The 23960-nt window shown below is 44.4% G+C and overlaps 1 protein-coding gene across 14 annotated transcripts in view; it reads right to left on the bottom strand.

Annotated features, from left to right (window-relative positions):
• Positions 1-23960, bottom strand: part of HDAC4 (histone deacetylase 4) — a 214718-nt gene that overhangs the window by 11591 nt on the left and 179167 nt on the right. For all 14 annotated transcript variants that reach the window (XM_057421971.1, XM_057421999.1, XM_057421989.1 and 11 more), the window contains 8 exons: positions 23203-23249; positions 15713-15820; positions 15162-15217; positions 14338-14425; positions 13055-13174; positions 11207-11304; positions 2621-2739; positions 325-458 (listed from right to left, as the gene is read on the bottom strand). In XM_057421971.1, the coding sequence (XP_057277954.1) occupies positions 325-458; positions 2621-2739; positions 11207-11304; positions 13055-13174; positions 14338-14425; positions 15162-15217; positions 15713-15820; positions 23203-23249 (770 nt within the window). The remainder of the gene's footprint in view (positions 1-324; positions 459-2620; positions 2740-11206; positions 11305-13054; positions 13175-14337; positions 14426-15161; positions 15218-15712; positions 15821-23202; positions 23250-23960) is intronic.

Here is a 23960-nt window from a genome sequence, read left to right as displayed (position 1 = left end):
GCCATTAATGCTGTCATGGTAGGGGCAAAAACAATCTTTAACACTGTAGTACTAGAGGGGGTCTGCAAAAAGACGAGCAGGCTTGGACAGTGAATTCAGAAAGCAATTCAAACAGTTCTCAAAAGAGCAGAAAGCAACCTATTAGCATAAAGAATAAACCCTAATTCAATTCTTAGTGGTTTCAAGCCTTACAGTACACATTACCAAACACAGGTAGTTAAATAAAGCATGCAGTGTTTAAATCAATGTGTGTCAAAAGGACCCAAAACAAGGGCAGAAATGAGGTGGAGGTTGTGGCTCTTGGTTTTTTGCATGTCTTGGTACCTCGTTTCCCAGCAAAGCAGAAACACAAGCTTCGGAGGCATCACAAATAGCTGTCAGGTCGTGGCCTCCTTCAAGAGCCAGGACAACGCGCCCCCCAGCCAGGCCCATCAGCTGCTTCGTCAGGTACCCGAAGCCTGTAACGAGGGAAAAGAGGAAATGCAGGAGAAGGGCAAAGGCTGCGGCTGGAATCAGGCTCCTGGCAAAGGATCAAAGAATTATAGAGAGGAATTACATCATATTAAAAAACCACAAGGGATCTGAAAGGACTCAACACATAATATAAGCCAGGTTGGATTTTAATATGCTCGCTGCAGAATTCCAGCCACGGTTCCCTGCTGGACTGCCTCAGCCCTGTGTGTGTGTGTGTGTCGGGATGGATCTGTATCTCCCCCATGAGCTGCAGTGGAGTTTATCCCAGGTGAGAAGGAGCACTGTCGCTCCTACCTCCCCTCAGGGTCCCAAATTAAATATCACAGAATCCCAGCCTGGTCTGGATTGGGAAGGACCTTAGGATCATCCAGTTCCAACCGCTGCCACGGGCAGGGACACCTTCCACTAGAGCAGGGTGCTCCAAGCCCCTGTGTCCAACCTGGCCTTGAACACTGCCAGGGATGGGGCAGCCACAGCTTCTCTGGGCACCCTGTGCCAGCGCCTCAGCACCCTCACAGGGAAGAGCTTCTGCCTAAGAGCTCATCTCAGTCTCCCCTGTTCTGGCAGGTTAAAGCCATTCCCCTTGTCCTGTCCCTGCAGGCCCTTGTGAAAAGCCCCTCTCTGGATTTCTCAGCAGCCCTTTTAAGGTATCAAAATAATTATATATAAAAGAAATATATATAAAATAAATAATAACTATAGCAGTGAATAAGTCCTTTGGAAGGAAGGAAGGAAAGAGGGTGGAAGGAGGCAGCTTTATGCCCTGCCTTTGGAAGATGCAGTCAGAGCAGTCATGGGGGGAAGGAGGAGGAGAAGGGGAAATCAGTCAAACTGCTGCTGGTGCTTTCAGCTGCAATAGCAGCATCGCAGTGCCCCAGAGATATCTGACATCTAGTTCTTAACAGACGTTTCTTCCCACATATAATATGCTATAAAAATTCCTGGGGCAGCCGGGACTTTGATCAGATGACACACAATACATTTCTACCCTTTAAACAAAACAGAACCAAGCTGCGAGGGTTTAAAGAACATGGCCTCAAAGCACCATCCCCCCCCCCCCAAAAAACCTCAATGCATCCAAACAGAAGAAAATCCAGGGCATTTCTCCCCCCTATCCATGCTTTCTGCTTTGTAGTGACCTCCACGAGTGCCTTTGTGAACTGGCAAATTAACAGCCAGGCACCAAGATTCATGGCTGAGCCCATAACATTTAGTGTTAGAATAGCATTTAGAGTAGTAGAGCATAGGTAATTCAACAAGCAGGTAAACAAGACATTGTCATTACAGTGTTTCTGGATACCTTAAATAACTTATTTCTTGTAAATCTCTCTCACTTTATTCCTATAGAAAGTTTATAGGCTCAGCTACCTTACAAGGTTCTCAAGTTTACTGCAGAGAAGAAGTTTCCTGGCTGAAACAAACTCTTCAAAAGTAATAATAAAATCCTTTTGCAAGAACAACTGTCCTCTCGACTGACTGCAATGAAACGGTGCTGGGTATAAGCACAGCATGACCAAGGGAAGGAATTTCAGTGCATCTCCTGCGCAGTGCATACCACCACAGATCTAAAGCTAAAGGGAGGTTCTTGTGGGCCTGTATCATTGCTGCAAAGGTGGAGAACAAAAATGTTCAACTCTATTTTTTATTATTATATTTATATAATTTATAATTTATAATTTATTATAGAATCTATAATATAATAGAATTATAGATTATTTAATTATACTCCAGATATCCTGGAGGAAGGAATGGACTTCGGCTACTGTTCAGAGCAAGGTGCCCTGTTTACATCTAGCATTGCCTCTTTCTGCAGCTCACCAATAGAACAAGTGAAAAGCTGTGATTCAGCATCCGTCTTCCACATGTCGAGATGTGACTACAAATGAATTAGTAACTTATTTGCAGTCAAAACTGAAATATTCAATGCTTCAAGGAACTGAAGGCTTCAACCAGACCAAAATATACACAGTGCAGTGACAAAACACATCAAAATTCAAAGGAAAAGGCTGCAGGGTTTGCCATAGAAATGAAGGAGCTGAAGGACAGACCCCAAAATGTAAAACCTGCAAATAGTGTACTTTAGTCCCTAGGACAGCAGCAGTTTACAGCAGTTTCAGCTCTCTGCTCTTGTAAATCCACAACTTACATTTTGCTGAAAGATTATATCCTCCAAGAGGTGTGGGATGGCCTTCAACCGCATCAAAACCAGATGACACCAGCACAACATCTGGGGCAAATTCATTGGCAATGGGCATTACTACCGTTCTGCAACACAAAGTTAACAATGGCAGACATGTTATTTTGACTCAGAAACACTTAAACCATCCTGAACAACCCCTTTACAAAACCTTGTGCTATCATGCCACAGTAGGAAAGCCCATCTTTCCTACTGAAAGAACACCATCCAGTACAGTTTGAAAGTCAACCTCATGTTAGTCTTAACAGTGAGGTCTATTATTTCCTCAACAGCATCACATTTTGACCAGGGAAATAAGTTGTCATACATTGTGTTTCCCATTTGGGATCATATCTTGCTTTGCACAAGGAGATAAGGAGAAAACAACAGGGCCGCTGGCACAGGCTGAAATCCATCTAGGAAACCCATGCAATGGCTCGTGGTCCTTGTCTCCATGTTCTCCTCTGAAATTCCTCCTTTAGCCTTCACAGAACCTACAAAGCTCTTTATTTTTTCCCTTATTGCACTTTTCATTGACCATAATGAAAGGCTGGGGATGTCACATAGGGCAAAAAACTTTCATAGGCAAATACTCTACCCAAATACACCTCTGCAAGCTCGAGTTCCTCATCCTCTGACATTTTGTTCACTGCAAAAAATGGCCTGAATTGCTTAGCATCCATAAACCATCGGCTGTTAAGGCTGGTATTTAAATTAAACAAGAGGTCTGTGCCTGTTGTTTCTCAGCAAAAGGCCTTTTCCTTGTGGTTTCTCTCTTCAATCTACTCAATTTCTGTTCAAAACCAACACGAGGTTGCAAACACCCCACTTCTCAAGCCAAGACATCACATAAGTGGCAATCTGAGCAGAGGAACAAGTAGTTGCTTCTTCATCTAACAGCTCCAGCACAAACATGGCAGAACTGAAACTACAACAATTAAAGAAGTCAAAGGAAGGGAGCTCGGTAATGAACAAGATGCAGACACCCACACTGTGCTCTGACCAGGCTGTTGGATGAACTCCTCCTCGTCTTTACATCGGGGTACCTACACACAAGGGCTTGAAAGTTGTTTTGAAGTCTTCCATTGGGCACTGATAACAGTAGGAAATGGCGGAAGAGCGAGGAGGTACACAGATGGTTGTAAACCTCCACCTCAAGGCCCTTCATATAGAGTGGTGCTTTCCAAATGATGTGGTTTTTCTATCAGAAATGAATCTTCAATATATCCCTAGGGCAACCTGCCCAGTGCCATCCCTTGCTGGTACTGAAGACAACAGCATTTCCCTATTTCCCCAGCCTAGGAAGAGCTGCTGGCAAGGTTAACTTTCTAATATAAGGAGTTATTAATATAGCAAAGCATGAACCTGTGAATATCTTTGCATTCACTTTTATTGAGTATTGTTGTTACGTAACAATCCAAAACCCCAAGAGCAAGCCGAAAAGGGTCTGTTTAGTGCCGAGATTGCTCAAGTGCTATCAAGACACCCATAAAAATTCACATCTCTCACTAGAATGCTGTTAAACAGCCACAAGACATCTGCTGGTGTCAGCAACTTGTATTAGCCCCAACACTGATCTGAGCTGATGCCCAGGGTTTACTTTTAAATGGAGTATTAACATCTACCACTCAGTAAGCTTCTTCTAGTGTCGGTCAAACCCATTAAGCAGTTTCCACTGCCACCACTGAGCAGGAAAGCACACGGCACATTGCATGGTCTGGTCAAGGCACTCAGACATCACGTAACCCAAAAGAAGCATGTCTTGAGCTTTATGTTTTGCCAACTGATTGCTGCAGTAACCCAAGAGCCTCCTGCAAATCTTTGCACAGACAAAGACCAAGGGAAAAAGAACCTGATTTTCTTTCAATTCTTACAAAAGCTGAAAGATTGTGAATTCTTTTCCTTACAGTCGACAAAAATACGCTGAGTGCAACTCACAGACATTTCAAGGAGAAACCACCTCCTTCACAAAGGACTAAAGCAGCAGTTTTGAAGCAAGCGCACATGGGAGAGTTCTATCTCCCCCCCACCCCCTCGAGCTTCGAAGTACTGCTGAGGTCTTGAATTCTAACCAAAGAAAAACTGCTAAAAGAACCAGATTTCCTCCCCACCCCCTGATATTGCCACAGGAGCTGCTAGTACCTCAAGTGATGTGTGGGATCACTACATGTTGGTTGCAGAGCAAGCCCAAACCTGCACTCCTGAGCTGTGGGCATGGTCTGTCCAACAGCCCCAAATCAGTAACCATTTCTGGGCTGCAGGTCAGCTCATAGAACCCCAGCCTGGTTTGGGTTGGAAGGGCCCTTAAAGCTCATCCAGTTCCAACCCCTGCCACAGGCAGGGACACCTTCCACTAGAGCAGGGTGCTCCAAGCCCCTGTGTCCAATCTGGCCTTGAACACTGCCAGGGATGGGGCAGCCACAGCTTTGCCGGGCACCCTGTGCCAGTGCCTCAGCACCCTCACAGGGAAGAGCTTCTGCCTAAGAGCTCAACTCAATCTCCCCTGTTCTGGCAGGTTAAAACCATTCCCCTTGGCCTGTCCCTACAGGCCCTTGTCCAAAGCCCCTCCCCAGGTTTCCTGCAGCCCCTTCAGGCACTGAAGCTGCTCTAAGGTCTCCCCTTAAGGAGCCTTCTCTTCTCCAGGCTGAACCAGCCCAGCTCTCTCAGCCTGGCTCCAGAGCAGAGCTGCTCCAACCCTCACAGCATCTCCGTGGCCTCCTCTGGCCTCTCTCCAACAGCTCCATGTCCCTTTTGGGCTGCTGCCCCAGAGCTGGATCAGGACTGTGGGGGGGTGTCTCACAACCTCTTATCAGCTCATCTGCTGATAGCCAAGCATGAATGAACAGGGACAGCCTGCGAGCAGTGCTGGTGATGCTCGACGGAAGGTCCCTGCGTGGTGACAGCGGTTCGAAGATACCCTCTAGTGGCACAGCCGACACACAGCCAGCACTGAGATTTCACCGTGAACCAAGGCTGTATGAACTCTGACCAGCAACTGCTGCTTTTTCTGTCCTAAAAGTGAATCCATTGATATTTCACAGCAGGTAAAATAAGCTGTTTAGAGATGTCAAGAGTTTTCTACAGTGTTGGATGGGGTGACCTTCCAGCTACAACTCGTTACTGCAGCAAGTACCCTCAACTCTGGGCAATTATTAGTGGTGGTCTGTATAGACACAGTAGGTTTTAACAGGTCCCTCAGTATTTAGGAAACATGGGTCACAGGTCCCTATGCTTCCCCATCCAAGAGGAAGGAGCCAGGACAGACAGATAGTTTGTGCCCGCGGACGGGTGCTGCATGATGCCCATCCCAGACAGAACCTATACAGGAGCTACGTGTGTTGAGAGGAGAAGTGCAAGGTGACAAGGTGTCAGAATAAAGAAGTTAATGATGCTTTTGGTACCTTAACCATCACAAACTCACTCAAACACAACCACTCTCAAAACCAGACTTGAACCCTTTCCTTCATCCAATGTCTCCCACCCAAACTCTCTTGCTTCTGACTTTCTCCTAATTCCAGTACTCCAAACCTGCAGTCCCAACTCTGATGCTCTCCAGGTACGTAAAGCACCTCTATCTTTGGACATAAAACCTGACCCAGGAGGGCCAGAGCCCTTCTGCCTCTCAGCAGTCCCTCACTTTGCCTATCAATGACTGTCAAGGAGGTGAGCAATTTTGTCAGCATCTTTTAATAAATGGCTGAAGAGTTATTCACTGAGGAATGAAAGGGTTTGGAACACTCAATATTCATTCAAGCCACACAGAATTTTTTAAGACACAAAGGTTTATATTTCCTAAATGTTAAAATTTACATCCTAATGTAAAAGGGTTGTTTTGCTTCCTTAAAATAATCTAAATCCTTTCATTTCATTCTGATTGCAGCTAAGCTGAACAGCTCGGCATTAAACCAATGGCTGTGGAAAGCAAAAACTACCCCTCGTGTTCTGCAATCATTTGGGAGAGAGAAAAAGAACCCAAACAATGATTTTTGATGTGTTTTCCAGAAGACTGGGTAATTTTTAGGCTGCTATTAGCCAATTCACCAATTAAATGCCTAATAAATGACAGGCAGATTAAACAATCCTACAGAGGATTTCTTCTTGCTTTTAAATGCTCAATTGCAGCGAGGAAATTGGTGAGATTTAGAAGGCTGAGCACTTTCTTTCCGGAGACTTTTTCCCTACTGTTGGCCATATCTATATCTGTATATACATCTGTATCTAACAACACGTTGTCTGTTGCTCCTACATCTAATCCTATGTCCCTAAACCTCCGTCTTTGTTTCTCTAAGCAGTCATTGCCACGGCCATTTGCTATGTCAAAAAGGATCAGGAGTCTGAGGACAAAATCAGCATCAGGAGAGCATGAAACGTGAAAGACAGAAACAACCATTTCAGGCAAAACATCATATTTCCCGCCTCCCTCTTACTCACTCCTGAAATGGTTTATGGATTGAAGGGAAAAACTAAATCCCCCCTCCAAATTGGCTCCTGAATTCATTGCATGCTTCAAGGCAGGAGGAGGGACCTTTCAAATATAGTCCTGGCTTTTGCTTCTGGTTGAGGTGTTTGAAATAAAACTACCATGGAATCAAGCTGTATTTGGAATTTAATTGTGGACAAGACCTCAGGGTAGGGGAAAAAAAAATCTCTATGAGACAACACAACTGCTGGAATCAGCAGGAAAAACCTGCTTATAGTAAATTCAGAGTAAAACTCCCGTCAATAAAATAATACCATTGAATTTCACCAAGTAGTTGCTGGGTTATAAGTGTAACAGGGAACTAGCTGCAGTCCTTGTGGTTTTACTGCAGGTCTCTTAGCTGGGTTTGCACACTGTGCCTTTGAAGCCTTCCTGAGGCTTTCTAAAGCAAACCTGCTTTCTGCTTGTGTAACAAGTGAGGGAACAACATACCCTGGTAAAAAGAAGAAAGAAAACCCCCGCGAACACACTGGATTTTACAACTGTTTGTTTCTATAACTACTGCATAACAGCACTTAACACACGATGATGAGTTAAGGGCTTTTGAAACTACATACCCTGCGTTTCTCACATTAGAGTTTAACACATTTCTGCCTAATCTGTGAAATCTGTATTGCCCACATACTTTAGCACTGAGTTCAGAAGCGGGACCTTTGCCCAGCCAATGGTCAGCTAAATTAGAATGTCACGCTGTCTTGCGCAGGCAGAGCCCAAGAGCTACGATGGGGATGGAGGAGCGCCAAGCAAACTCCCCAGATCCCTTCTGCACTTCCTATTAGTGACCAGGGTGACTCCACCCTATATCCCCCCCCCAAAATACAGTAATCATGATATCACCCCAACCTTGAGACAGGGCAGCCAGTGATTTCAGCCCTCAGTTATGAAGACAATAAGCGACAAAGCGCATGGTGAGGCTGTTCTCTGCTCTGCGATAACTCTTGTTCTCACTTTAGAAATGGCTTAGTGGGCTTAGCAAATATGAAGAGGTCAGACTGTCCTGAACAACCCAATGCGAGCTGCAAGCACGGGGAAGCTTGTATCTGTAGAGTATTTGTCAGTAGCAAAAATACCTGATGCAAGTTACCCTCTGTTCTTCAGACAGACTAAAACAACACTGTAAAAGGGTTCCAGTGCGGGGATGATAGGATTCATTGGGGTTATTTATTCACACATCAGAAGACTTATTGCTGAGTACAATTATTAGTTCACGTGAGCACATGCTTTTATCAAACCCATACACCAGCTCATCTTAAAATACAACCCAAAACTGAAGAGCATGTTGCTTGTTTTTTCTTCCGCTTTGTTTTTACATAGAAAGATGGATTTCTTCCCTAAAAGCAGACAAGCACGTCAAGAGTTAAGGCTGAAGAAAAGTCTATCAGTATCTTTGCCTAGCTCAAAGGATTTCCACTGATTCCTCTGCAGACTTCAAAGCCTCACAGTTTGGCATTTGGACTGGTTTGAATTAAAGCTCGGTTCTCCGCTGTGAGTTTCCAAGTTCATGGTGAAAATGCCTGCAGCTTCTGGAGTTCATTATGGCCAATTTTCTTATCTTTTCTTCATCTTAGGTTTGATCCCCAGCAAATGCAACGTGGCATTCGATGGGGTGGAATAACAAGGTGCTGCCTTGAAGGCATGCATTGTCTCAAGGGGCTAACACAAGAAAAGAAGGAGGAAAAAAAAAAGAGGATATATGACCCATTCCCTTCACTTTCTAACTCTCAGGGGACTATAAATTGCAAACTTCAAAGCATTATTTTACATTAAAATCAATAGAAATATTCGGGGGGGATGGGGGGAAATGTTTTCCAAAGAAGCTGGTTAAGATTTAAAAAGGTCACTTGATAATGTATTATCACGACCAGACTTGGCATAAGATGAAAAAAACCATCCAATTTAACTTCTTGACTGAAGGTGTGCACATGGGGCAGACTAGGGGAAGTGCTACCTAAGAGGATGAGTCACAACATCCCTCAGCTTCCCAACATCCCCCACCCCCCCAACCCCCAAATTAGGGCTGTGAATAGCTCCAAAATATGCTCCCCAAATAGCTGCAGTCTCTGGGCAAAAAGACACCAGTGCCTGTTAAGGAATGGTTGGCAAAGGTCTCACTGTGCAGACGGAGCAATTTTCCAGCAGCCTTGAGACTCAATTAATGTTTAATAGCGAGTATGTCACTCTGTTAACATACTTCTAACTGGTCTCTTTCTAATGAAGAGATCAGTCTTGTTGACTGCTGGGATAAACAGACTTCCACTTTGGAGGAAAGTGCTGCTTTCCTGTAACAGGAATAAAACAGCAAGACAAATGACACTTACTTGACTAGATGTGATTTTAAACTGCACACGTTCTTTGAAGGCTTTTTAATGGCAGGCTGAAGAATAAAAGCTCTTTTTGCTCTCTATAATGGAATACAAATACGTGCACAGGGAAGGACAGAAAATAATGCTCCCAGATTTTTAATGCTCTTCCATGAAGGCCAGATTTCATTCACATCCCATGTTTTGGCAAGTGCGTGTCTCTGTGAATGCATGCAGGGTGGTCGCCAAAAGTGCGCTAAATCTGGTTCGAGGACTGAAAACCACTTCAACCCATAGCTGTTAAAAGACAGGCCAGTTGGAGAGGATGAACCCCCAGCACAAGGGCTGGGGGGTAGAACTGGACAGCCTAAGAAAAAGAAAGCCTCTACATCTGGCAGGTCAGGGAATTGGATTTGTTCTCCTGGAAAGACTATCAGAAAGGGAAATGTGGTCTCACAGCGGCCTCTATTCACTACTGCATTACTTACAAGTTCTCCTCCACCCACAGATCCACCTTCATTTCACCTTGGTATTATGCTGCTTCCATCGTTAGTTTTAATACCCTCCTTTTCCCATTCTCTGAAGCTCTGGCAAATGCATCACACCCCCTGAATGCCAGAGATGTACACTGCTCCACTGGGGTATTTTGCCCATTAGCTACTCAGAGCAGCAAGGTACATTCAGCCAACACTCTTGCAGTGCTCCCATAGTGACACTGCTCAGAGAGACCACAACCTGGGTGTGCATGACTGTAGATCAGCTAATGTGTGTTCTGCGTCATGCATCTCTTCTGATGATGCTGGTATGAGTAAGAAAATAAGGATCAGATCAAAGGACTCCCTGCAGATACCTCCCTGTGATCCTCAGGCATCACATGCTTCTGTGAGCAGAACAAGAAGATGAGGAGGACATCAACAAGTGGCCTCATCCCCATCTCCATCTGGAGAATCAAATGATGCCAGGGTTTTTTTTGAGCATGCTTGGATACACTTGTACAACCCAGCACAGTGGGTTATGTTATAAATGCTTTACTATTACTGCTCATCAATGAGGATATCCCAGCAACATAAGAATTCAGCTCCACAGCTTTGCTTACCTTCATTCACACTCTGACAGCAAGTGATGAGTAACACTTAGTTAAGAGATGGCTGTACTTTTTTTCAGAATACACAACATGCTGCTTCTGAGGAGAAACCAGAACCCAGTAAGAAAAGCACAGACCCAACCTGGCCTTGAACACTGCCAGGGATGGGGCAGCCACAGCTTCTCTGGGCACTCTGTGCCAGCGCCTCAGCACCCTCACAGGGAAGAGCTTCTGCCTTACCTCCAACCTGAACTTCCCCTGCTTCAGTTTGAACCCATCACCCCTTGTCCTGTCGCTGATGATGACAGAACAGTAAAGTCCTTCTGGACTCTCCTCTCCATTAGCTGGGTTTACCCATAGAAACACCCCAAAGAGGTAAAAAGCTTTTGAGCTAAAATCAGAAGAGCTTATACATATCAGTTGACATTTTACATTCATACATTAATCAGTGCTGAGCAGGAAGTATGTCAGCCCCTTAATGCCACAGCCACACTTATGGCCAGAAATAGCCTATTTACTTAACTCAGCTTTATTTTTATGCTGGTACTCCAAAAGGAACTGTAACTGGATATAAATCTCTTATTTCTAAACTTAGCAAGAAAGAAACTCAAGATTAAGGAGGACTGTACAAGGAAAAAGAAACCCAATTTAGGTAAAACAGTACGTTTCTAAGAGGAAAACTTCAATATTACCTGAAAGCTGTTAAGTATTCTGTGTCTCCCATCGGTGGATCGAGGCCACCAGTAAAGGCCATGTTAACATTGAAACCAACTCCTGCTCCTGTGCCAACCTGAAAAAGGGAGATTGCACTCTGAATTACAAATATGGAAGCTGTCTTAATATCCTTCCAGTTGATTAAATAGCTTGGCAGCAGTGAGCTTAATATTTCCCTCTAAAGCAACCTGCTCCCCAAAACCATGAGTGAAAATAAAGCTCCTCCATGCTCTGGTCTTTATAGGAGTTGTGGACCTGCTCACCCAAAACCCACTTTATCATCAACTGCCTCCTCTTCCTTCTCTGCAGGAGAATGTGTTACATGCAATACCTTTTTGAGCTTCATCCAGAAGCATATTCTGTCTTTCACTGCAGTTGCAAGGCGGGGTGGGGGGAAACCCAGTTTTAACCAGAGTGAGCTCCCCCTCTGCTGGGGAAAAACATGACTGACAGAGATTCTCACTGCTTGAGGGCCATCGGGGTGGTGAATGTCCATACATCCCCATCCTTGCATGTCCTGCAGAGATCCCTGTCTGCACTGACTGAAAATACCTGAGAAAGGGAAAAACTGAACACATAAATGAGGGGTTTCTAGGAATTTGTTTGCCAAGAAGCAGGGCCATGCTTTCCCTATCCACATCGAAACCCCAAAGTAATCCATCCCTTCATCAAGCGGGGACCTTGCAGCAGCCTGAACATGGGGCCCTGAGCTCCTACACACCCTGCTTGTGCTCTGTGGGGTTGGTTTTTACATCTCTGCATATGAAAACAGAATTTAAACTGAAAACCAAAAATTAAGGTGTTCTACAATACACAGGTATTGATTCAGGCTAGATAAAGCTCCAGGGCTGTTAGTGCACATTCTCCCTTGTATTGGTGCAAACACCACTGGTACAAAAACCCCAGGGGATTCACCCATCCACAGCGGCTTATTTAGCCATCTGCTGCTTTAACTGAATTTGGTTTTAGTCTTGGCTTCATTTGGTCTGGAATGACATATTAAAAATAATATAAATGGTTAAATCTGGAATAGATGGTGTAGTCGTGTGTTTCTTTTATGACAGTAGGTGTTTTGTAAGACAGATTACAAGAGCATTAAAAGGTCAGCCAAAAAGTAGGTCTTTTGCATATCCTGAAGCAGAAATTAAGCCTGATGCAAAGGACTGCTGTTTATTCACTATAACAGCAGTCCACAAACAAGGGAATGAAGCAGTATCATAGAATCAACTAGGCTGGAAAACACTTTTAAGATCATCATGTTACGTTTGAGTTCCTTTAGGGATCAAAATGGAAACATGGATGTTTGCTGAATTGGAAAACATAGAACTGACAGGGCCAGAACTCTAGTTTTCAGATGTAACCCGGTGTGCCTCGGAGTATCCAAAACTAAGTATTTCATATCATTTCTCTTTGATAAAATCACTCTGGAAGGTCAGTATCTCCTGCGAACCTAGAGGGAAAGGAAGGATGCGATGGATGTAGGAGCATTCATCCAGAGCTCAAGGAGAAAGGCCTCCCAACTGCACTGGCCCAGCCCTTCTGCTGCAGGCTGTGAGGATGCCACCAGGAACTGATGGAATTGGCCCAGTAGCCTAAGTGACCAGTGCTCAAATCCCGCCATTCACGGCTGTTAGGACTTGGACAAGAAGGCACCAAACTCACAAACCCAAGAGATACATTCCCAAAGGGGCACTAACAAGCATGAGCACGGGAGTGGTGGCAGGAGCCTGGCAGAGCCTCCTGAAGATGCTAGGAGGCACCTGAGTCACAGCCCATAGCCAGTCCTATTAAAGACAGATGGATGCTATGTCAATCCATGCTCTTACCTCATCGGGAGCACCACTGCCTGGAAAGAAGTTCCCATCATCATAGCGATGTAGTGAAATATAAAGAACATTAGGATCATTGTAGAAAGCTTGCTGAGTACCATTCCCGTGGTGAACATCCTTCAGGGACAGAGATTGCATTATATGAAGGAGGTTAGTACTTAGTCAATATGCAGATTAAAACCACCAAACTTGGGATTCAGAGGGGTTTTCTTTGCTGCTGTGCTTCATTTTCTGTGCTTCTCTCTTACAGCTGAAGCAGCTGATTGGAAATGAGAGTAACCTGCTTTGCACAGCTGGCTTCAGGTTACACTCCTTGTTTAACACATGGGATAAATTGGGGTAAACACAATCTTAAATATGTATCAAAACTGAGGATAAGCTCAATTTACTTGGATGGAGAGAACTGGATTCATATCCGTCTTGGGGGGTGGAGAGACACTTCATGAGTTACCCCAAGTTTGCATCTTTAATGAGTCTGTGGGGCAACCACTGATACAAGTGCCCAGCAAACTTGTGTTGGACCCAACAAGGTTAAACAACACAAACCTATTACCTGGATCCAATACTGCATTTCTACTTGGCACAGAAATGGGGTCTGTAACAAGACAGGTCTTCAAAATGCTCCTTCCTGACATGAAAACCAGTTGGTGGGAAGTGAGGAAAAGGATGTCCACCCAGTAAGTCAAAAAGCCAAAGGCATTCATCTTAACTTGTGGGTCTAGCCCGTGGGAGATATGTGGCAATATCACAAAAACTCATGGCTGATACCTAGCAACTCAAATGCCTTCACAGCCATATAAATACATCTCATTCCAATGCAGAGATCACTTTTAACTGCCTGGCCTAGAGGCAGGACACTGAGACCACCCAGATCCATGTCAAGTCATGCCAGACAGCCTGTCCCTCTCAGTAGCTGGTCCTCACATCTTGAAGAGAAAGCTGGGATGGATCGTAACACTTTGGGTCGAAATCTTCATTAATAAATAACCATAATGCAGCATGCTTTGCTATTACCCATCCTAGAGACTGCGTTATGGGCTTGTTTAGGAAAGCAATTATTAATTACAATTTTATTTTCAAAAGTATGGAATTTTTCTTTTATTAAAACACTTAGATGAAAAAAAGCCCCAAACATGGAAAAACCCCAGATTTTGGCTTGCAGACCATAGGCAACGTTTGTTTTTCCCTGCCTGATAAAGCCAGGGTTGCCCTTGCAAGATAAAAACCCGAGAACAATATCCACCTGCTTCCCTGGAGGGTAGAAACAGGCATTTACTCACCCAGTCCACTATGAGGATTTTGCTAACGTTCAGTCTTTGCTGGAGCAGCTTGGCTGCGATTGCCACGGAGTTAAAATAGCAGAACCCCCTGGAGGTGACGAGAGGGAAAGGAGAGGTGTTAATTCTACATGCCCTTGGTCCCAGTGCATCTATCATCTCGATATAACACATTTGGAAGAGATTTCTTCTGCTCTCAACTCTTTCCTCCCTGGAAGATAGAAGTGCTCAATGCTGGGTCAAGAAGAACTCAACAGCAAGCACGCATCTCCCACCAAAGAGTGCTGAAGCACCCAAAACATGGAACTTCATCACATGTTAAGCCAGATACACAAAGCCAACATGATTTATACACAGGACCTTGATCTGAGAACAGTCTGATGGCAAAAGCCCTGCTATAGTAAACATATGCAAGATGGTCAACTTGAGCTTTTGCTATGTGAAGCCTTCCTACTCTGAATTCAGTGTTGTGACCACACGACACAGTTATATTTGCTATTACCACTGTTACTTGGGTACCCTTGTTTTCTTCACATCGGACAAGCCATCAACACTGAATATAAAACAATTCAAGAGGTTAAAGCAAATAAAAGCATCAGTTCTTTTTTCAAAGCATGACTCTAGTGCTGATTCTGGCTCAAAAATATCCACCCGAAATCACTAAGCAGGATCTTGCCCGCTTCCAGAGAATCACTGGGAGCTTTGACTATAAAAGTGTCTTACATACCAATAAGCAAGACGTTCTGGAATGAAAACCTAACCAACTCCCTTATTTCCAGCTGCAGCTCCCACAGCAGACAAACACTGAAGCACATATGCATACTTACATGGGTGTGCTCTCTTCTGCGTGGTGACCCGGAGGCCGAACAACAGCAAATCCATTCTACACATGAAACATAATGAAGAAGAGACAGAAAGGAAGGCTTAGAGCACCAAGAGTGGAAGCATTAGTTCTGCTTTGGAACTGTGCAGTTGTTCTTGATAGTTTTCTCACTCTCCCTCGTTTTGGAGGGAAAAACATCCACACGAATGGTACAGAAACTGGTTGGTGCAGCATTTCCTTTTATTCAAGGGAAAGAGAAAGTCTTCATGAGGTCACTGAAACAGCAAAGGGGCTGGTTGAAGGCAACAACAAGACCCTCAGATAATGCCGGAATAGTGATTTCTTTTGTGCTCTGGTTTCTTTCTTACTCTTAATCAGCGCATAAGAGCATTCTCCAGAAGCCTGTTGTTCACTTGCTGATATCCTCAGGATTTTTATGACTAAAGCCAGATGGTGCCATTAAAATGAAGCTAACTGGACCTCCTGCATATCACAGCCCTGAGCAGAGTCCTGTACAGAGCCTATATCAAAGCCAAGTGTTATTTTCATACCAACCTTCAGTTCTCCTGTGGCTACTTTGGAAACGAGCTCAATGACACAGCCCACGGCCAGGCGAGCGGCACCAGACGAGTGAACTTCATTCCAAATGGTGTCACTGTCAACCTAAGGGAGACACACAGGAAACACATTAAGGAGCAACAAGGACAACCAGGAAACAGAGACCCACAGTTTATAAAGTTCTTCTTCTGTACTGAATGCATAAATGCATTAAACACATTAAATTTAAATGCATTAGGTTGCAGGACTGGTGTAGGCAGTACCAGGGCTGGACCCCACTCATGAGCGTAACATCACCACTACTGTGTGTCCATCCAACCAAATGGCACTCGAGAGATGATAATTTCCAACAGCTCTGCAATGCTAAAGGGTCAATGCTGTAACAGAGGAGCAAACTCAGCATCTCCAGCACTGTAAAGTTGCAGGTGTCTCCAACCAGTAACTCCTACCAACACCACTGTATAAATATTTCTTTTTTAATTGCTGAAGGAAACTAAACCCAGATGAAATAAAAAGGTTTACAAAATCATTCAATGATTCTATAAAATAAAACACACACAATAAAAAGGATGTTTAATAGTGGATGTTTAAAAGATGCCTGCCCAGGACTGCCAGGATAAAGTTATGCTGCCAGCAGCTTCCCTGGGGAGCCATCCTTTCAACCCTGTCTCATCAAAGCTAACAGACCTTCACCATCGAGCTGCTGACTACAGGCATCTACTTCCATGCTCCATACTTGACAAGACCACAGTCCTCTATGGTTTCCCCTCCAAAAACATGCAAAACAGGCCAGAGGCAATGCAAGGCATTCTGCTGACATCCCCAGGTCATTATTCTATGAGATCATGTCCTAGTTTCAACACAAAGTGACAAGCATTGGCTTTTACCCCATTCATCCCAACAAGGTAAGTCTGCAGATAATAAGCTGTTGAGCTTATTTATGGAAACAATGTCAACAGAGAAGGCAAGAAAGAGATTATTTGTTTTGTCTGGCATCCAGTCTGCTCACTGGAGATGCCCCATAGGAGACTGTTCCCACCTCCTCCACAGCTGCGCTAAAGCCAGTAGAAATAGTCCCAGGTCTGTTATCAGGCATGGCTTCTGGCAGCATCTGCCCTGAGGATGCTTTTGAAGTCACAGTAAACCAAGAAAGTATTTGAAGGACACCAGAAAGCCATCTCTGTGCAGTAATGCTGCCAATATATGTATTGTCTCAGACTGAGGAAAGCCACTGCATTGGTGGAAAAGCCCTACAGTGACTATCTGTGCTATGAGAGTATCTAACCCATTTTTGGGACTATCTAACCCATTTTTGAGAGTATCTAACCCACCTCTGAACTTACCTAGCCCATCTTTGAGCATATCTAACCCATCTTTAAGCATATCTAACTCATCTTGGTCTTGAAAAAAAGTGCTGCAGGACACCGGTAGCTTTTGCCTGGCTACAGCAAGTATCAGGCCCCTTCCATGGATGCAGAATTGCTGAGGGCTATCCTCATTCACTGTGAGGTACCAGAGGAATAGAAACAGAACACCACAATTCACATGTTCAAAGCATGGCTTTACGTAGGAGACCAACAGACCCTTGGATTTCCTCAGACATCAGTTTGTGCCAGCCTTCCCCTTTATAAAGCCTGCCAAAGTCACCAGTGCCTGAGACAAGCGCTGCTATGTTCAGGCCCTTTGATACCTGCAGAAACCAGGCACCAAACCTGGTTTAACGGAGGGCAACACAGGATGGGTTTAAAGGGCCAGAAAGAAATGAAGTGCTTGGACAAAAGCACTCCACCTGTGATCCAGAAGCCAAAGTCAAGGGCTCTGCCATGCCCCCACACTCAGCTCCCAACACAGAGATGTCCACTGCTACCTGCAAGCTCTCCACTGCCCCATCCTGCATGCAAGCATCTCCAAGATAAGGATTTAACACCCAGCCACCTCCCCTGGAATAGATGTCTGGAGACCACTGGGCCCTCCTCCAAGGCAGCACTTCATCATCTGTGAGGCTGTAAGTGTTTGAACAGTCCCGCTGAAGCCATCAGCGCTCCACAGCGGGGGGGGGGTGCAGACTCTGCCATGGTGAAAAATGTTATTAATGTGGCCCGGAGCTGGACTGCTCTCCAGCTCTGAAGCTGCTGCTGTTTGGTGCACAGGATGCTGTTGACCCCTCCATCATTCCTGAACTCTGAAGTTCATTACAGGCGAGACGCTATTTGGCTTTCCCTGCCTATGAGCTCTTTGATGTAGCTGCCATCACAGGAGTTGTTGCTGGGACTGCACATCAAGGCTTACCATCTGGAAGGACTTTACAGAAAGGGGAAGCATATTTCTTGCCGTGTGTGGATCCAACAGCGTATATCCCTCTTTTTATTCCTAAGCTGGAGGATACAACTATGTCAGAGATACTGAGTCTTCCACATCTGCTGCTACTGGATGAGGAGCAGTTGTCCTGGTCAGCACACTCCTCTTCTTGAGAGTAATAATGCCTTGCTCATTCTAATACAGAAGCTGCTCTTTCTGTTTGATAAGCCCATAGGAGAAGGCTCCTTTAAAGGTGGGGAGAGAGAATTCAGTGCCTGGGACCTGCCGGAGGCTCTTAACATTCACAGCATATACCATTATTAGCAAATGATGAGGAAATGCAGAACAGGAAGGGTCAACAGCTTGACACAGGCTCTCTCCTATGAGCAATGCCTAAGATGCTTCAAGGTGAAAACCAAAAGACTTTGTCCTTCCTTATAAACTGGAAGTCTTCATTAATATACATGATAAGGTTCCTACTCCCACTGCATACCCTTCTATACACTCATGTGCAGCTCCTTCAAAGTGAAATGAGCGTCTTATAAAAGGTTTCATTATTTCTTTAGCTGAAGAGCTATGCAGATAAGAAATTAAGCCTAGGGACAGGTAGAGACAAGTTGTAGTGCTGCTCTGCAGTGTCTGAAGCTAAGAGAAGCAAAGGAGTTGCTCTCTTCCCTCATTACTCTCTATCATCACGCTGAGGCAACAGCAGCGCACATTATCCGTGCTGCCAGTGAGTTGTCTTTACCTAACCACATCTCCTCCTGCTCCTAAGCACTGAATAAATAACCACATTCCTATTTTGTTCTTTTAAGACTGGCTCATTAGTTTCTTCTCATTTCCATTCTATGGAAGAAGAAAATATTCACACAAAACTAAGTTATTAGCTACCATAACATTGAGTCTTTGAGTGTTTTCAAGAAGTTGGATACAAATCTGCTTTTCAAAGCTTGAACTCCTTGCCCAAAAATCTTCTTCTAATTATCCTGGATTAGGTAATGGTGCACGTAAGCCATACATTAAGGAAAGAGCATGTGCTGCAGAGAAGCTAAGGTAATGTCCCAAGCAGTGCACTTGCAGGTGCTGCTGAGGAACAGTAGGAATAAATTACTGTTGCTTAAATCAGAGCTCACATCTGTTGAGATAAGTGCTTCTGCGCTTTATTCCCATTCTTGCTATGATCAGAAGCCTACAGATGGGAGGAGGTTTGGCAGTGTCAGCTACAGCAATGTCAAGGCTTCATTTGTATTAAGGAAACCAGTGAGGAGAAAGAATTGACGAAGAGTTTCCAAGCACCAGGGAACAAATTTACCCTTTTTCTCATAGACTTGAAGCCACTGTGACTTCATTTTTAAAGAGAGAGATTGAAAGGTGCTGTGTGATGAAGCAATTTGCTCTAAACTTTTTCTTGCTCCTTCACTCTCTTTAAGTTGCTTTGCCTTGCTGGCTGGTAAGAACTCAGGACTTCATCCTGTCTCTTAACAGCTCTTCATGGGCTTCTTCCCCACAAACTGCCCTCCACTGCCTTTCATATCCATCTATTCTTTTAATCTACATAAAAGTCCCTAAGTAAGACAACAGTGTTTAATTGTTTGCAGGAAAAAAACCTGCTTTCAAGCTTTCCAGACCATAATATTATCTGACACTTTCAGCTCCTGAATTACAAAGCAATCATTGAGCTTTTACCTGCTCCAGGCCAGTCCTTCTCCTACCCACAGGCATTATTTTGTGTCCAACACTGAATTTCATGTGCTACATCACTATTTAGGTTCTCATTAACATAACATCACCCTTATTTCTTTGCAGGCAGCTTTTGCTTTGATGACCATCAGCATTTGCTTAATAACACCAGCAAAGGACACTTACTTATGAGAACACTGCCAGGGATGGGGCAGCCACAGCCCCTCTGGGCACCCTGTGTCAGTGCCTCAGCACCCTCACAGGGAAGAAATAAATCTCTTCTTCTTCAAACCCAGGCTGCAAACCATTTGTGGTCAAGCTCATGTCCTAAAGATGCTCTGATCATCACTTAGACCTCATGCTCCTTCACGACCAGGAAACAATCACCACCACAAAGCGACTGCATCCTACTCAAACTTCTCTCAGCACCAGGGCTGCCTCTCCACAACCTTCTCAGCTTTGAAGCAGAAGAGAAAACAGGGACTGATGACTGCTTAGCAATGAGTAATGGTCGGCTAACATGGCAATCTCTAAATAAAACTCCATCAACATATAGAAACCCATCCATATAGAAGAGCTATCTGGCCACCTTGCAGTCTGAAAAGAGCCTGGCAAGCAACAGCAGAAAAACACCAGTTAAACTCTCTCGCTAGAACAATTTGAAATCATTGCATTACACCACAACAAGCACTTTAGCTCCCAGCAGCATTCACATGCTGAAACTTCTCACATTTACGTGACACCTCCTCTTCCACTAAAATCCTTCCTAACTGATGCTTTACCCTCGGCTCTGATTCATTTAAATTCCCTTTTCTGATTTCCTCAAAAAAAGAAGAAATTATATTTGTCTCAAACCCATCTTTGGTGCAGAAAGGAACTTGGTTTTCAGCTGCTCCTGCAAGGCGTGCTCTATGGCTGCACTAAGTTCCCACTACAGGGCTGCTTCCAACAGGTTCTCATAGCAAATCAAATTAAGAGCAGCTTGTCTCACAGTACTGGCATGCTAACAAAGGCTACAGCTTTCCCTCTGCTTCTTCAGTAACCACACCACACCGCTCAGCCCACTTTCTTGACTCATCTCACACTCTGAAAGACAGTATAAAACAGGATGGAAAGGACTCCATGAGCTCACTGCATGGATCTTTGACCCCAAAGGAGATGGTCTATGCTCCAACCCATCCACAGGATGTAGAAAAGTGAAGCACACTATGCTCTAGCCAATGGTTTGGTATCATAGCCTCATTTTCCCTACAAATATACAGCTCAGATGTATATATTATATACTATAGATAATATTGTATAATACTTATATCATATATAATATCTAAATATTTATAGTATAATATTTATCCCCATACCAGTGAAGATGATGTTTTCCTGCACCAACCATGAAAGCAGCACCAGTACACAAACAGTCACTGAGGTAACTGGGGAAGGAAATCCAAGCAGAGCAACAGAAAGCCATTTTAATGAATAAATCTGACTATCACATAGCTGAGGCCACGAGGATGCTCAGGGCCTGGAGCAGCTACTGTATGGAGACAGGCTGAGAACATTGGGGCTGTTCAGCCTGGAGAAGAGAAGCTGCGTGGAGACCTCAGAGCAGCTTCCAGTGTCTGAAGGGGGCTACGAGGATGCAGAGAGGGACTCTTCATCAGGGACTGCAATGACAGGACAAGGGGTGATGGGTTCAAACTGAAACAGGGGAAGTTCAGGTCAGATCTAAGGCAGAAGTTCTTCCCTGTGAGGGTGCTGAGGCACTGGCAAGGGTGCCCAGAGAAGTGGTAAATGCTCCATCCCTGGCAGTGTTCAAGGCCAAGTCAGACACAGGGGCCTGGAGCAACCTGCTCTAGTGGAAGGTGTCCCTGCCTGTGGCAGGAGTTGGAACTGGATGAGGTTTAAGGTCCTTTCCAACCCAAGCCATTCTATTATTATTAGTAAATTACTGGGTTTAAAAAGCTTTACATAGAAAACATGTGAATTATCCGCTAAGACTGCTAAAGCACTGGGCAAAAGACAGCAAATGGCTTATTTAATAGTGAATATTGAATATTTAACCAGCAAGTTAACTGCAAACTCTATCTTCCTTAGGAGCCTATCAATAATACCAGCACCATGGCGTTTCCTGCCTTGATTTGGGATTTAATGTAAGACTTGTGGGCCTGCGCTAGGCTCAGGCACTGTCTCGACTTGTTACCCTTCAGCCTTCATTTGCAAATGATAATTTTTGCTTTGAATGGCATGCCTGACTGCAGGGCAGAGTAAATGCAACCCTTTGAAACTCCAGCCAAAAATTTGCCATGAATTAGGAGGCTGCAGCATATTTACAATACAGAATGAAATCTCTCCCCGCGTGGCGGTAGGAATAAATGCCGATTATTCTTGTTTTGGGCTTTTCTTTTCTATTCCCCCTCCTTTTTTGACGGGATAATTTTCAAAGCAGCGATTTTGCAAAGACTCAGGAAGAAAACAATTTTGTTTCATTTCCATAACAGAATCCAGACCTCCAAATTCAACTCACGAGCTACAATTATGCCTAAGAACCACCACTGCGAGGTTTCAAACACAATGGCTTTTATTGTCTCTTTTCATTCTTTCCCCTTCCTGCTCTCTGGGATTTTCTCCACTGTCACCCTGCACAGAAACTTTAGAGCAGAAAGTCTGACTTGAAAGGGAAACTTTCAAGCTTTCAGGCTTCAAAGAACAACAACATAAACCTTTGACATAAAGTATTTGCATGGCATTGGGGGTTTTCAGCCTTATGGGAACAAACAATGAGAAAGTTGCTTTATTAGACAGACTCTTGACACATCAAAACTGATGTTTAGCTCTGCTGTGATGAATGGAGGGATATTTTAGTCACCTCCTTCCGAATCCACATGTGATTGTCCTGGAGGTAGATGCCAAATATTGAAGCCTGCAATACCCTTGTGCTACATAACCTGCGAGACATTACATTCGAGGACAGTAATGTAGCCCAGACCCAAACGCAGCAAATTGCTATTTACAGGCACTTCCCCAATACTGTCCTTCAATATCAGTATTTGCTTAATATGTTTTCCACCTGCAGGAGGAGGCAGGCAGCTCTGAAGTACAAATACTGAAGATGAAACACCTACACGGCACGAGCAGCATGAAAAGCACATCCTGCATTCTACGCCGAAAGCATTTTTGGATGTAAAGGTTGCCTTCAAATCTAGTAACCTCTAAGCCATTAAACATGACTGCCTGGGAAATGAGGTTTCTCCTCCTAAAAGCCAGAGATAAAACATGCCTATGAATGTCACACACACTTCAGTGCTCCAAAATAGCTCCAACATCTTCATGCTGCTTTTGAAGAAAGGCACGTGAGGCTGTCGCTGCAACCCCGCACCCCAGGCAGACCCTGTTTATGGGTGACATCTGGTTGCAATTACCCACTGGCTGGAATGCAAAGCAAGGAGTTTTGGTACCAATGGGACTGGGGAGAACAAACAGGACGTTATTTACACATTAAAGAGAGGACTCACCCCGACACCACCGCAAGGAAGCCTGACAAACATCGATGTTAGGGAACCTGTAGGAAAACAACCAAAAAAGGGACCCTGTAAGTCAAGAAGTCAAAGTTCACCACATTTTGCCCCAATCTGATGGCAATGCCGCAAACTTTCCAAACACAGTTCTCAGGAAGCACACAGCCAACCCACTGCAATGCATCCATACACAATGTACACACTTGGGCTTATTTAAAAGCCTTCCCAGTATAAAAGCCTTCTATAAATCACTGCTTTTTATGCAAGGTTTGTGTGCTGTCCTACGTCTCAAGCAGTCATGCTGCCTATAAATGATTGAGATGCTACCAACGACTGCTCAGCATGAACATTTTAACTTCTTTCAACTGAAAGAGGACAGGAAATCATAAACCCACCCTCATTATTTGTCATCAGCTGTTCCTAGGAAACTTTGGAGCACAGGGAAGAGGAAGACAAGAAAATAAACCAGTGGTAAAGCAAAGCAAACGGGTTCCAACTAAGAGTAAAACCAACACTAAAACTTGGGAGAAAAACAGAGAAAATCTGGAGGGCTCATTTTGCATCTGTAACAATTTTCACATCACTTGCAGATGAGCAAATCACCCTCCATGGTTTACAAACCGGTCACTAAAACAAGCACATACTGTCTCACATCCATCACCAACCTCCATGTACGACTTGTGCACTTGCCTACACATCCCAGGCAAAGAGGGAGAAGGAAATCTGTGCGTGCAGACACTGTAAAAGATGTGGAA

This window comes from Pezoporus wallicus, unplaced genomic scaffold, assembly GCF_028554395.1.
Source record: "Pezoporus wallicus isolate ANWC-B61680 ecotype Strahan unplaced genomic scaffold, APGP_CSIRO_Pwel_v1 contig_3488, whole genome shotgun sequence".
Classification (NCBI taxonomy): domain Eukaryota; kingdom Metazoa; phylum Chordata; class Aves; order Psittaciformes; family Psittacidae; genus Pezoporus; species Pezoporus wallicus.
Note: the sequence above shows the minus strand (reverse complement) of the source record. Positions and strands in the feature narration are given on the sequence as shown.